Source organism: Mirounga leonina, unplaced genomic scaffold (genome assembly GCF_011800145.1).
Source record: "Mirounga leonina isolate KUSES-001 unplaced genomic scaffold, KU_Mleo_1.0 Mir_53, whole genome shotgun sequence".
NCBI classification, from domain to species: Eukaryota; Metazoa; Chordata; class Mammalia; order Carnivora; family Phocidae; genus Mirounga; species Mirounga leonina.
The window spans coordinates 46,953,904-46,969,190 of NW_023270807.1; the positions used below are offsets into that span (position 1 = coordinate 46,953,904).

Below are 15,287 nucleotides of genomic sequence, written 5' to 3' on the forward strand. Positions count from 1 at the left end.
ATGGTGCTCGTGTGTTTGTGGCCATGCCTGTCTTACCCGTTGGCATCTTTGTGTACTTCTGGTCGTCGTCTGTCTACGACGAACATTAAAAACAAAGGCGTGCTAGAGACAGCCTAGGTACTCAAATCAACAAACCACCCCTCACCCTTCAGATCTACTTCCAATATAGTCAGAATAAAATGTGAAAGAAAAAAACAAAACTATGAAGCTTCAATGCGCTGATTTAGCCTTTTGATGAGTGTTTTCCCAGTACCCACAGGAGCAGGGATTTGGAGAATTAATTACTTAGAACAACTGGTCTGAGGAGGTCTGCCTTAAAATATCTGCCCCATTAGTTCACCCAGACCAGAAACTGATGCCATTTTTAACTTGGATCTACCATGAAACTGTTACTACAGAGAGTACCACATTTCCAGGTGGCCTGTATCACTCGGGCATCCTTGCTCTCTGGCTTGTGGGTTCAGCTGAATGGGCACTGGCAGGAGATGGCAGAGCAGGGCATTGATTCCTCATTCTCTCACTGCTTCAATGCCAGGAACTAGCAATTGGTTGCTCTGTGATTACAGATAATCACTGTATCTTCAATAGGCTCCAATAATACTATTTCCCCTCCAGGACTGTGGGTAGTCATGGCTTCCTGCTGGTCCTCGTCCTTGAGGACATTGGCATGCCTGCTTCATTCCCTGAACCGTCAGCTCTATGAGTAGTCCCTTCATTCAATTATTGGGTAAGCCCTTTTGAGGGCAATGCTGTTTTCTGCGAGAACTCGACTGATGCACACACATCAGGACTGTTGCGTAGGGATTATGTCATCTGTAGCAAAGTGGGGCAGAAGCAGGAGCTCGGCAGGAGTGGGGAAGAGCTAAGATTGCAGGGAGCGCTGTCTTTGGGCGACAGGCCATGGCAACTGATGGTCAGCATGGGTAGGGTGAGATCACAGGCCACCAAGGGCAGAGTCTTCTTTATCTTTAGCACCTTGTACAGTGCTGGGCCCCTGTGGGCTCTCAACACATGTTAGTGGAATGAAGGAAGCAATCAACCGCCTTGATCGGCATCTGAAAAGGGAAGCAGGAGGAATCGAAAGAAGGGCTTGGGATGGGAATTGAGCTTGACCCAGTTCTTGCTTTGGCTTTGGGCCAGCCTGAAACAGATATGAGCTCTGAAATGCCATTGCCTCTCCCATCGTGAAGCTTAGATTCTAGCCTAGAAAAGACTGATAAATAGGATCCTTAAAGTCTTTCTCACTGATGTTGTTTAATATTTTTAAATAACTTCTTTTTTTTGCTTATATGCCCATGTTAAATTTGTAAAATAGATTTAAACATAAAGGAGAAAATAAAAACCACTCAGAAATAATCTCTGCCATCTGCATATACCCTTATCCTCCGAGAGAGAGAGAGGAGACACCGTAACTTGCTTTTAAACTCAAGTTACAGTATATCGTGATATATTTTACATGGCATTGGCATCTTTTTACCAGCCAGGAGTATGATTATTAATTTTTTTAAGTAGGCCCTACTCAATGTGGGGCTCGAACTCACAACCCCCCAGATCAAGGGTTGCATGCTCTACCGACTGAGCCAGCCAGGTGCCCCTGATTGTTAATCTTGAAATGAAGTATGACACACAGCAAATGATAGGAATAATGAACACTGCTTGGGTCGTTAATATCTGCCAGGTACTATGCTAACTTATATTACATGTACTAACTTGGCTTAGTCCTCATAACAACCCTATGTGTTAGGCTTTATCATTATCCCCATTTTATACATAAGGAAACTAAGACAAAGGGGGTCTGAATAACTTGTAAATATGATGGATTCAGGAGTCAAATCCAGATGGTCTGGCTCCATAATTGGAAGCAAGGTTGGCTATGGTGTCCTGTTGGAAGATTTGGCTCCCATTGCTTGGAATTTGGGTTAGATGTAGAAGGCCCAAGCTGATCTTTCCCCTCACATAGAAGCTAGCATGGACCCTACACAAAACTGATGGCCACTTATTTATTGAATGAGCCCCTGAGAAGTTTTGAAGAAAATATAGACATGTCCCAAGTTACGATGACATAGGATGACATTTGAGACACCTTTTTGGACTGAACAGAGGGTGTACATTTTTTGAACCACCCACGTCCATCCTAGCCTCTTGGACAGAATAAAAAGTTCTGACCTATGGTACATCTTGATGTTTTCTTGTTATAGTTCTTGGTCAGCTTGTAGGTGGGTGATGTTTTCCTGAAGCTCATCTCAGAACTCTCTCAGAGGTTGGATAGAGCAGGGATGGGAACCTGTGATGAGCAAGGGGTCTGCTGGAAGTCTCCCTCTTTTAGCTTAGCAGAGCACCTGATAAGTTCTTCTTCACTTTGCTGATTTTGTTATCTCTGAGAAGATAGAGAACTTAATTTTGATAACAAAGGAATTTTTTCAACCAATTAAGAGAACAATCTTGTTTTCATGGCATTAGTAATAGTCATGTATACATAAAGGTTCCTTCCCAGCTTCAGGTCCCACTTGGTCCCCCACTTATTGCAGTTGCCCATTACACCTCTATGCTTTTGCTCCTGCTATCCCATTTGTCTGGAAATCTTTGCCACATTCTTCATACTTCTTACCTAGGCAATGCCTTGCACTCCCAGATCAAATATCACCTCCTCCTAGAAGAATTCCTAGGTTTCCCCCCTTCCCACCAAAGTCAGCACTTCTCCTCTCCTCTCCACATGCACCAGCCCGTGTGGCGGAGGGCTTTCTGACCACTTCATGCACTTCACTGTGAATTCTATCAGGGAGGGACTCTATCTCATATACTTCTGTAGCCCCAGCTCCTCACCGTGTGCAGAACTCAGATTTCACAAAAATACATACAAAATATGGAAGGAGAAGCACAAACCCAAAGGTACATTCCAAAGAGTCAAATGGTCCTGTGAGAAATGTGCCAAGGAGGTTAAGGCTTAAATGAGGTGATACTCAAGGAAGCTGCTAAAGACAAGCAGCTTTCCTTAAAGTTGTATTCTGAGCCGGGAGAGTGTGCAGACGGAAATATGCTGCTGGGAGGAGAGGGGCAATGTTAGCCAACGATTAAGATAAGGCTGAGACCCTGCTAGCAGAATCCAATCTCTGTCAAAGAGACTGGCAGTGAATGAGTTGCTGCTCAGCATAGTGAAAATGTTGGCATGAGATCACCTAACTCAGGGTTTCTCAGCCCGACTGCACTTTGGGATCACCCGAGATGCTTAAAACCTCCCAAGCCACACCCCACACCAGGGGTGGGACCCAGCCATCAAGAGCTTTCAAACCTTCTTGGCCAATGTTGAAAACCACTGTTCTAATTTTTGGTTAAATGGAACTCAAGCCTACAGATCCAGATGAATCACAGCTCAGGAAACTTAAGGATTCTGAAGCAGAGAAAATCTGGAAAATAAGAGAGAGGCCAGAGAACTGGAGACGAGAAAATGCTTTCTTGAGATTGACAAAGAAGAAAAAATGGTATCATGAAAGCTGCTGAATTAAGCTCCAGGATGATTCCTGGCCATGTGCTAGAACTTTGATTACACAGACACCTTAGGAACTTACTGTGTCTCATCAAGTCGATAGCATGAAACCAGTGAGAGCTCAGACAGAGCAAGACAGCCTACACTGATCGCCTTTCCCTGGGGCGGGCCTCTAGTTGGCAGATCCGGGGAGTGTCCCTGGATGGTGTGCATGGTGTCACTGTCCCCCAAGCAGAGATGAGCCCTAAGGAGTGCCTGGTGGGATGAGGGTGTGCACATCACAAGATTGCATAGCGAGGCCCAGGGTGTTTAGAGGTTTATTGAGCTTTATGGTAGTCAAAGCACTTTCCCGTACTTCGGCTCACACAGTCCTTAAAATAACCCTGAGGTGACAGAGCTAACTGACTCCACTGTACGGAAGAAACAGACTTGAGGATGTCCAGTGACTTGTCACAAGTCATGGAGTATGTGGCTACTCCAGGTCACAAAGCCAGGCCTCCTTACTGTCTGGAGCCAGTCTTCCTGCCACCATCCCATCGAGCTTAGAGCTTCAGTGGTGGGTTCTTGGGGTTGCCTATCACTGTTCCTGCCGAAGCCAGAACGTCAAAGGAAATTCTCATGGACACACATCCAGGGCTCCATCTTACCTTATGGGAACGTACATTTAGGGCGATGATGGCAAGCCGAGTAAGGGTTTGGGAGTGGGTGCTTAGCTGGCTGTTTCACATGGGTGGACGGGGAACACTTCCCTGGAAGTGACAATCAGGCAGAGGCCTGAGAAGATGAGGGAACCACCTGCTGAGGCTAGGAAAGAGTGCTCCCGGCAGAGGCCGGCACGGCCAGGGGCCAGGAGGTGGGGCCGCTCAGGGTGCGGAAGGAGCGGCAAGCAGGCCCGTGTGGCAACGGGAGGGAGGTCAGGAGGGAGACGTAGGCCAGACCAGCTGAGCTTGCTCTGCTGCTCACCCAAGACTGAGCACGGGGCTCCTCTCCAGTGCGCACCCTGAGTCAGGCCGCTGTCATACTTTGTCCACATTGCTCTTTGAGGCAATGACCTGGTAGAGCAGGAAGGACACCAGCCAGTGAGGAAGCCTGCATACTGTCTCAAGCCCCAGCTTTCCTGGCTGATGAGAGAACACAACATGTTTCTGCTTTCTTTTATTTTTTTTAATCTTTATTTTTTTTTAAGATTTTGTTTATTTATTTGACAGAGAGAGAGCATAAGGATGGGGAGCGGCAGGCAGAGGGAGACAGCAAAGCAGGCTCCCTGATGAGCAGGGAGCCCGATGCGGGGCTCGATCCCAGGACTCTGGGATCATGATCTGAGCCGAAGGCTGTCGCTTAACCGTCTGAGCCACCCAGGTGCCCCAACACATTTCTGCTTTCTGTCTGTTTCTGATTACTCTGCTGTGAAATAAGGGGCTGGGCTGTGGGGGAGCTTGGAGACCTTGCAAGCGGATTCCAGAAGGCATCACCCCTAAGGTACTAGAGGTACCTTATAGCTCTGGCCCTATGGGTGGGTGGCGGTGTGGGAAGGGTCAGTCCACTGGCAAAGCCCCACAAATGTGGTTTTGGTTTCCTCCAGACTCACCAGCACAAGGTGTGTGTGAGTGAGTGTATGTGCATGTGTGCATTTAATTTTTATTTATCTAATAAGGATGTTACCATAATGTTATTTATATTATATTTATTGAATTGCTGTAGAGGTTGTGCATTTTTCCACATAGTGAATAAGTATTTTCCCTTGGGTGTAAATAGTTCATTTCTTTTGATTTCTTACTAAGTTGGATTTTTGAATAAGTAACCAATAATCCGCTTTTCAAACCACAATGCTGGGTTTGGTTTGTATGTAATGGGTATGTAATGGGTAATTTTATGTGTCAACTTCACTAGGCCATGGTACCCACTTTTTGGTTAAACACCAGCCTGTTTAAACAAGATGTTGCTGCAAGGGGTTTTTTTTGTTTTGTTTGTTCGTTTGTTTTTGCTTTTATTGAGAGAGGGAGCAGCAGGGGGAGGGGCGCAGGGAGAGAGAGAGGAAGAATCTTTTTTTTTTTTTTTTAAGATTTTATTTATTTATTTGACAGAGAGAGAGACAGTGAGTGAGGGAACACAAGCAGGGGGAGTGGGAGAGGGAGAAGCAGGCTTCCCACAGAGCTGGGAGCCCGATGTGGGGCTCAATCCCAGGACCCTGGGATCATGACCTGAGCCGAAGGCAGCCGCTTAACCGACTGAGCCATCCAGGTGCCCCGAGAGAGGAAGAATCTTAAGCAGGTTCCATGCCTAACGTGGAGCCCAGTGTGGGCTCAATCTCACGACACTGAGATCATGACCTGAGCCAAAATCAAGAGTCGGATGCTTAACCCACTGAACCACCCATGTGCCCTGAAGTGAGGTATTTTTAAAGATGTGATTAACATTTACATCAGTAGGGTGCCTGGGTGGCTCAGTCATTAAGCATCTGCCTTCGGCTCAGGTCATGATCCCAGGGTCTCGGGATTGAGTCCCACATCAGGCTCCTTGCTCAGTGGGGAGTCCAGTTCTCCCTCTCCCTCTGCCCCTGTTCGTGTCCCCTCTCTCGCTGTGTCTCTCTCTGTCAAATAAATAAATAAAATCTTAAAAAAAAAACAAAAACCATTTACATCAGTAGACTTTAAGCAAAGCAGATTGCTCTTCATGGTGTGGGTGGGTCTCATCCAATCAATTGAAGGCCTTAAGAGAAAAGGCTGAGATCCTCTGAGGATGAGGGAATTCTGCCACCAGACTGCCTTCAGACTTGAGTTACAGCCTCAACTCCTGTTGCTGTATAATAAATCTTCTTCCCTCCTCTCTCTCCATACATGTATATTACACTACATCTGTGTCACACAATGTATCTATGTAATACCGCATTTACAGATAGATAGATACATATTACATGCATACTAGTGGTTCTGTTTCTCTGTAGAGAACCTGACTAACACAGGGTGTGAACACTCCTTGACACCAGAGGCCAGTGCACCTGTGGGAGACCTGAGCTGCCTGGGATGAAAAGACAGCAGGGGTTGTGTGTGGTGTGGGTGGGACCAGTCCAACTTCAATGTGGCTTCTGATCTTATCTCCAAGTCCTATCTCAGGCTCATCTGATCAAGCTTTCTTCCTGCCACCGTGACTGACCCCTGTTCCCACCAACCTGGCAGGTCCGTAGCACAAAGACCTAGGATGCTATCACCCTTGGTGGAGGCAAATGGGCACAGCAAGAGCATGTTTGTCCCCTTACTTCTCAGGTAAAATCTCAGCCTAGATCATGTCTTTCATCTTGTACATATGTCCCAACATAAATTCCCTTTGCCTTCCCATTTGAAGACACTGGATTACTTTCTTTTAATTTAAAGCTCTGATTTTTTTCCCACCTATTCTCTTTATCAGAATTCTCACTTTGTATTTTTCCCATTTATTATAGCTCTTTAACTATTTTCTATACACTATTTTCTCACATGTAGAAATCTGTCTCTAATTCCAATGCTACCCCCTTTATGAGCAACCTTTGTTTACTGATCATATTCTATTCACTATATACCTATGTGCCTTTGAACACTTTAGACTCTCGGTAAATGTCTTTTGAGCTCCCATCACTAACTAAATATACCAGCTGTTAAAAAACCAAAACCAAGGGGTGCCTGGGTGGCTCAGTTGGTTGAGCGACTGCCTTCGGCTCGGGTCATGATCCTGGAGTCCCGGGATCGAGTCCCGCATCGGGCTCCCTGCTCAGCGGGGGGTCTGCTTCTCCCTCTGACCCTCTTCCCTCTTGTGCTGTCTCTCATTCTCTCTCTCAAATAAATAAATAAAATCTTTAAAAAAAAAAAAAACAAAACCAAAAAAACAAGCAAAGACTATGTTTGTCAAGGAGATAGCCCGCAACATATTTTGGTAAGTGAAATTACTGAATGAACTTCTCTACCTTCTCCCACCTCCTGCCCTCTCACCTGGAAATGAAACAGGACCAGGCCCAGAAGAGTGGGTAGTAAAAACCCACAGGGAGGCCTGATGTCACAGTAATCACAAGTCACAATCACTTATTTGAAGTTAGGTTTTCTCAAGGAGGCAGCTTACGGTATGGGGAGAGGCTCACATTTGGCACCAGTCAGACTTCAGTGTGATTCCCAGGGTGGCCCCAGACTAGCCGTAAACCTTGGGCAGGTTACTTGATCTTTCTGTGCCTCTGTTTTCTGTAAAATGGGGAATGATACTAACTTTATAAGACTGCTATAAGGATTAAGCAAGAAAATGTTTGAACCACATAAAATGGCTGACATTCAACTGGTTTTAACCTAGAAAAACATTTTCATGTGGTTCAACCTGAATCTTACACCCATCAATATAATGTCCTGTTTTCCCTTTGTGATGGTGAGGGGTGGGTCCTGGACATAAAGAAATGAGAGGTGTGGAATTCTGAGGGGAGGTTGCATGACCTTGGCATAAGTATTGTATATTTGGGGGCCCATTTCTTCTCATCTTTAAATGAAGGGATTTCTAAGGTCCTTGAAATTCTGACATTCTGTAAAAATTATTTGATTAATGTCTGTCACCCCCACTAAACTGTCAGTATCTCAAGGGATCGCCATTGTCTCCCAAGCCCTGGGTGCAGCACCTGGAACATCATGTAGTGAAGCCATATTTGTTGGATGAATAAAGTACAGGAATAGCAAGAGTTAGGACTCATTTATTTATGCTTAACATTTCTTGAGTATCTATCATGTATCAGATATTGTACTTGAACTTGGGGTGACAAGGACAAAGGTACAAGTTGAGCCCTTGTTATGGACTGGACTGTGCCCCCCTGATTCATATGTTAAAGCCCTAACTCCCAGTGTGACTGTTTTTGGTGATCGGTTGTTAAGGAGGTAATTAAGGCTAAATGAGATCATAAGAATGGGGCTCTGATCCAATAGGACTGGTGTCCTTACAAGAAGAGGAAGAGACACCAGAGATGCCTCCTCCATCCCTCTCGGCAAGCACCTAGGAAAGGCCATGTGAGGACACAGCAAGAAGGGGGCTGTCTACAAGTCAGGAAGAGAGACTTCACCAGAAACCAAATTTGCCGACACCTTGATCATGGACTTCTAGCCTCCAGACCTGTGAGAGAATCACTGTCTGTTGCTTAAGCCATCCAGTCTGTGGTGATTTGTTATGGCAGCCCGAGCAGACTAATACAGCCCTCAAGGAGCTCATAGTCTAGAAGCTGTGGCAGATGAGGAGGGAGCGCTAATGCTGAGAGATTGGTCCTCTGAGATGGGATGGATTGGGGCTGTGGAAGCTCAGAAGTAAGTTGCCCAGTTGAGACTGAGAGACAGGGGTGGAGGGGGGCCAACGAAGGCTCCTCAGAGAAGGTGTTGTCTCTGGTAAGCACTGGAGCAGCAAAAGAAATGAACAGGAGAAAGAGGAAAGGGAAGGGTGTCATGAGCATGGGGAGCAGTGTAAGTACAGGCCTCGGGAAACCGTCAGGTTGAGTGGCAGGTCATAACTGGACAAGAACCAGCAGCCCAAAGAAGAGGGTAAAAGTTCAAGCAAACCATCTGGAGAACGAAGGGACAAGATGAGGAGAGAACACGACTTACTCACTTAGGAGAAAATCAACTTCCAAGATACTTAGGGCAGCCAGAGACCCAGTCCATAATCCAATGGCTTGTGCTTTGTCAGGACAGGGATTTGACAGCAAGTGTCTCATGCATCATCAACATCATCGTCATCGCCTTTCTCCCACCTTCCCCCTTTAACCTGTGAACCCGCTGGGTCTCTGCTGACCCGAGAGCTCTTGCCCGGCTCTCTCTCTCACTCTCACCAGTCACTGCCTTTCCATTCACAGCTGGGTTTCTCCTACGAGTTACCTATACTCACCCCCTCTTCTCCCTGCTCTTCAACCCACTGTCACTCTTCTCTTCTCTGAGGTCCTCAGTGGCTCTTAGCCACTGTATCTTTGTGTGATCTGACCTTATTATTCACTCCCTCCCTCTGGAAACCCTTGACACTTTGCTGGAATGCCTCTCTAGTCTGTAAGCCTCTTGAGGGCAAAACCTGTATTTGATTTAGTCATTGATGAAGTACCCATTGCCGGGGTGGTGCCGGCCCTCTAACAAGCATTTGACAACTTTCGAATAAATGACTCTCTTGGCATCTTTGACACCTCTCTATTCCAGTCATACACCTATTTCTCTGGTCCTTCTTTTCCAGCGTCCTTCACCGAGGAAGGCTTCTTCTTCCATCCTCTCCTTAAATGTTGCTCTTCCCTAAGGTTCTGTCCTTGATCCTATTCTTCTTTCATGTGACAGGCCATCTTTGGGCCACCTCATCCACCACCACTTATGAGGACTCCGATTAAATCTACATCTCCAAGCCCGATTTCCCTCCTGAGCTGCAGACCTATAAGCCTCTGACTGGACAGCTGTCTCTTAGCATCTTGTGAAAGCACATCCCGGTCCACGTGTTCATAATGAATGCCTCTTTCCCCCCAAATCTGCTCCTCATCCTGCTCTGCCTTCCCTGGCACCACCTTCTACGAGGTCACCCAATCCAAATACCTGCTAGACTTCCACCCGATCGAATTCTAACAATTCTAGCTTCTTAAAGCTCTTAGATCCATCTCCCCCAGCCCTATTCTTTCCACTAATATCCTACCTCAGGCTTTCACCATCTCTCACCTGGGATAAGGCAGAGATCTGGATGACTTTCTCTGTCTCCCCTCTAGCACCATCCCATCCTTCTACCCTACCAGTGTGATTACCTCCAAAATAGAAATCAGCTGAAGCTATTCAGACCCACTTTACCTTCAGAATAAACTGGAATTCTCTAGCATGCCAAAGCAAGTATGAGAACAGTACTTGGGCTTCTGGTAGGTCAGTTTGCCCTCCCAGAGCAGGAGCTGGGCTTTGTCCCCGGGCCTGTGGTGTAGACAGGTTATGCCTCCATTCTTCCAGGGAGGAGGGAGAGACAATAACTACTGATCCATTCTAGAAACATTGCCCAATGCCCTGGCATGCTGATATTTACCAGTAGTATGATTTGTGAGGAGAATCCCACCTGGATGTGCCTCCTGTGGAGATCTTGGGAAACAACACTTGAGTTATTTGCCAGGGTGGAGACTAGAGTGAGGCAAGTGGGGAACAAAACCTAAGGAGGCAAGTGCCTCCTTAAATTCTGCACCGTAGGTACCTCACTTTCCTCACCCTGTCGTGTGCATGTGTTCACCTTGCTTTGCATTTCATTAGTAGAAACTATGAAGAGAAGCCTGGATACAAACTACCTGCAGTTTATGAGTTGAGGATCTGGATGAAATTAAGTGAGCCCTTTAAAAATGTAGGCTACATAAAAATAAAACATAACCTGGCTGGTGGATGTATAAGTTGGGCCCACCATTCTGGAAAGCCATTTGGCAAAAATATATATGGAGCTTTAAAGTTCTTGTGCCATTTGACCCAGTACACTTCCAGGAGTCTATCCTAATTAAGAAATCAGTATGTAGGGGTGCCTGGCTGGCTCCATTAGTAGAGCATGTGACTCTTGACAGGGTTGTGAGTTCAAGCCCCACGTTGGGCATAGAGCTTATTTAAAAAAAGAAAATCCTGTATGTAGACAACCATTCTCATGCACAAAGATATTCATGTGCAATATTTATAATAACAAAGGAAGCAACTAAATGTCCATAATACAGAGGAAACTGTTTAAATGGTGGTAAATTATGCATTATTATGCATTATAATGCAGTCATTCAAATGATAATTATGTAGACTATAAATAAGTAAACTTGCAGACAAAATCATATTAAATAAATTAAAGCTACAAATGTAACTTTATGTATAGAATAATCCCAAACTAGTTAATACTCAGTATGTGCTTAGAAAAAAAAGGAGTGGAAGAATACACAACAATGTTAACAATGTTAACACCCATAAATTTCTGGGTTTGGGGATGTTTTTAATGTTTTTAAAACATTTTTCCCATTTTTAAAAATGTTAAATAATAGTCATATATGACTTTCATAATAAAAAAAATGAAAGTACTTTTAAGTAATTTTTTAATTTAATTTTTTAAAGATTTACTTATTTATTTCAGAGAGAGAGAGCCGGGGGGAGGGGCGGAGGGAGAGGGAGAGAATCTTTAAGCAGACTCCTCTCTGAGTGTGGAGCCCAACATGGAGATCGATCCCCCTTGGCTGATCCCATGACCCTGAGATCACGACCTGAGCCAAAACCAAGAGTCAGATGCTTAACCGACTGCCCCACCCAGGTGCCCCAAATGATGTTTTTAAAGAAAATCTATTTTATTCTCTGGGACTGCTCTTCATCATTGGTATTCACCAATAGGTCGCCACTCCAACTCCAGGTTAGGAGAGATGCTGAGAAGTTTTTGATGACAACCAATAGGGTTTGTCGCTGTGGTTGCTTTTAATCCTCATGAGCACATTTGGTTCAGATAAGCTCTATGGCAGTACTGCTCCACGAATTCCCCCGTTCGCCCAAGCAACTTCTGACTCTGACAGAACCAGGGCGTGTGGTTTATACACAGCAGTCTCTCTCCGTGCCCAGGACTTCCCACGATCCCCTGATATTTCAGCTCCTGGTTTTGTGATGTTGTTAAAACATCCTAGAATGAGTGCTGTGAGCCGTCACTGGGCTGTCCGGGAGCCCATGTGTGGAGGGCCCTCAAAACCCAGGAGGGGGACACTGAAGAGTCAGACCCCCAGCCCCGTCACTAGCCCCGATCTGCAGAAAGCTGCATTTCCGTTCGCACTAATGGATATTTCTGACGTCTGTTCATATTTACATCCACAGATAACGAGACCTGAAGCTTAATTTGGACCTAACGCTGATAAAGAACTGAGAGTCAAGAATGCCCTTCCTGTCTCCCTTTCCTCATCAGTAAAGAGAGAGCTGGTTCAGGTTTCCTCTGTTTCGCTGATGAACGTGGGGCAAGCAGGTGTGCCGCTGTGACGGCCATCAGTTAACGACCGGTGCTGCGCTCAGAGCCGCCTGAGTGAGTCCAGGTGCCGAGGGGCCGTCCGCCTGTGCCCCAGCTGCCACCTCGGACGCTGTCACGGCCAGGGCGGCACGCACCGTGGGCAACGGGCGAGCAGCTGGCCTGCAGGCAGGTCCGTCCCTGCACCCTCCCCACTTACTAGTAGGGGACAATCTAATGATCCGTCCAGCCATACAGCTTGAAGAAAGCCGCCTCGTTTTCTTTTAAAAGACATTGTAAGGGACCCACAAATCTAGCAGAAATAATTAGAACTAACAAAATCATTCTCACTAATCAGAGACCCCATTGGCTATTTGAGAATTTGCGGATTTGTCCCAACCTAGGATGCGGACATTCAATAATTGCCCTTAATTTTTTAAAACAAGGTGCATATATATATATATTTTTTCCAAAGTCTATCTTTCGCCAGGACAATTCATAAGAGATTTAGGAATATACAATGATAGCACTGTATCTGATCTAGCATCATTAAAAAACAACAACGTAATTCTAACTTCCTAAAAGAGAGGGAGCAGGAGAACAAAGGGAAAAGGTGGGGAAAGGCATACACATAAGACATGATATGCTGGAAATGCCTCCGGAGCAATACCTTAAGCTCTATCCCCAGAAGTCCACTCACCTGCCTTTCTTAGACATCTCTTGTACTTCTCTTCCTCGCCAGTGCACTCTGCTTTCAGTGGCCCAAACCCATCCCCACCACAAGAGGAAGACGCCAACTTTCATATTCTGGACAGCCAACGTGGGTTTCCAAGTGCGAATGGTTCTCTCAAGAAATAGCAAAAAGGAAAAGGATGTTCTTTTTCTCTCTTAAGACATTATTGGTCTGTTCCTTATTCCAAGGATGTTTACTCATGCAAAAAAAAAAAAAAAAAATCAACCCACAGTATGTAATCTGGAGAGCAGGAGAAAGCAATTTCCACTAAACCTATAAATCCTCCTACGTCAGATGTCAGGGATTTTCTGAACTGAGGTTGAAGTCCTGTGTTCCTGTCGAAGAATTATTTCGGCTGGTCTAAATTAGTTCATCATCATATCTGGTGAATATATTAGTAAAGGTCTGTATTTTCTGGTCCAATGAATAGAAGGAAAATGGACCAAAGCAATTTCCAAAATGAGAAATGCCAGAGGTACTGAACTGCTTCCCGTGCCAAGTTAATGAGCTCCTCCCTGTATCTATTTTAAGCTTTCAGCCATTATTATTTGCTTTAGCTGAGGGCTGGATTTGCACAGCTCCCTGCCCCCACTCCCTTCTATGCTGAATCCACAGAAGCTCAGGGCTTCCTACCTGGGCAGGTTGTCTATATGGCTGAGATTGGGAGGGCTAGTGGGGAAGAGAATTTTTTGTCTTTGTTTTGAACAGAAAGAACCACATTTCCTTGTCAGCTGTATTATTTGTATTATGAAATTTATCAGACATTTCACATTTAAAAAATACCAGTAATAAATTAGCAATAGCCGTTAAGTCTGTGCTATCTATTGTTGAAAGAATGGGCCCAAAATGGAGTCACTTATGCTCAGCTCCATATCACCAAACCAAGACGTAGTTTCAGCTCCCCCAGAAATGGAATCTTAAACCAGTCAATCAGAAGTCACCTAATTAGCATTAGTTAGTAATCTACCTGATAGACCCCTGCCATCCCCTAAAGGAAAGTAACCTTGCAGTAACCAGTCTACTTTTTCGTCTAGTGTAACTTCCTTATCCCATCCCTTCTGCTTATACAAATCTTTCATTTTATATAGCTCCTCAGAGCTCCTTTCTATCTGCTAGATTGATGTTGCCTGATTGGTGAATCATTGAATAAAGCCAATAAGATCTTCAGAATTTACTCGGTTGAATTGTTTAAACACTGTAGATAGTTATCTTTTTCTTTGATGCTTATTCAAAGACTGCTATAATCAATAGGCCAGAGTTTGTGTCTTCAGCAAAGAAGGGCACTCCCAGAACCTTGTGGAAGAAGATAGCACAAGGTCCTTCAAACCATTGACTCTTCAAATCTCGGCAGACATGGCTTGAATAACTTTCAGAGCATATCAGTGGAACTTAGGATTTCCAGGACTCTTTATAGTTGAAAAGCAGACAGTTTCATGAAACTGCTAACCCAACATCCATCAGAATGAGAGTTAATTACATAAGATTAAACAAACTGGTGCAGGAAATTTTATGAGGTTCTTTGGAATACTGTTGATTTGTTTTAATGTTCTATTTATTGGATGTGTAAGGAAGCTTTTCCTTTTTCTTCTTCTTTTTTTTTTTAAAGGTCATAGTTTTTGTTTTTGTTTTGTTTTAAATATTTTATTTATTTATTTGACAGAGAGATACACAGCGAGAGAGGGAACACAAGCAAGGAGAGTGGGAGAGGGAGAAGCAGGTTTCCCACTGAGCAGGGAGCCTGATGCTGGGCTTGATCCCAGGACTCTGGGATCATGACCTGAGCCGAAGGCAGACGCTTAACCATCCTGAGCCACCCAGGTGCCCCTCCTTTTTCTTCTTATGCTATATGTAATTCACAATAATTTTGTAAATTCTACTGTTGTAAACTAAAAAGAAACATTTAAAAATGATATATGGTTTTTTCTTTTTTTTTAAAGATTTTATTTATTTATTTGAGAGAGAGAATGAGAGAGAAAGAGAGAGAGAGCACAAGAGCAGGGAGTGGGAGAGGGAGAAGCAGACTCCCCGCTGAGCAGGGAGCCCAATGCGGGACTCAATCCCAGGACTCCAGGATCATGACCTGAGCTGAAGGCAGTCGTTTAACCAACTGAGCCACCGAGGCACCCCTCTCTTTACTTTTCA

The 15,287-nt window shown here is 44.9% G+C and overlaps 1 protein-coding gene across 1 annotated transcript in view; it reads right to left on the reverse strand.

Annotated features, from left to right (window-relative positions):
* Positions 1-13,284, reverse strand: part of GABRR1 (gamma-aminobutyric acid type A receptor subunit rho1) — a 32,224-nt gene extending 18,940 nt beyond the window's left edge. Inside the window, exon 1 of the mRNA XM_034991394.1 lies at positions 13,113-13,284. Coding sequence (XP_034847285.1) covers positions 13,113-13,216 — 104 coding nt within the window. The 5' untranslated portion in view covers positions 13,217-13,284. The remainder of the gene's footprint in view (positions 1-13,112) is intronic.
* Between the last annotated feature and the right edge of the window lie 2,003 nt (positions 13,285-15,287).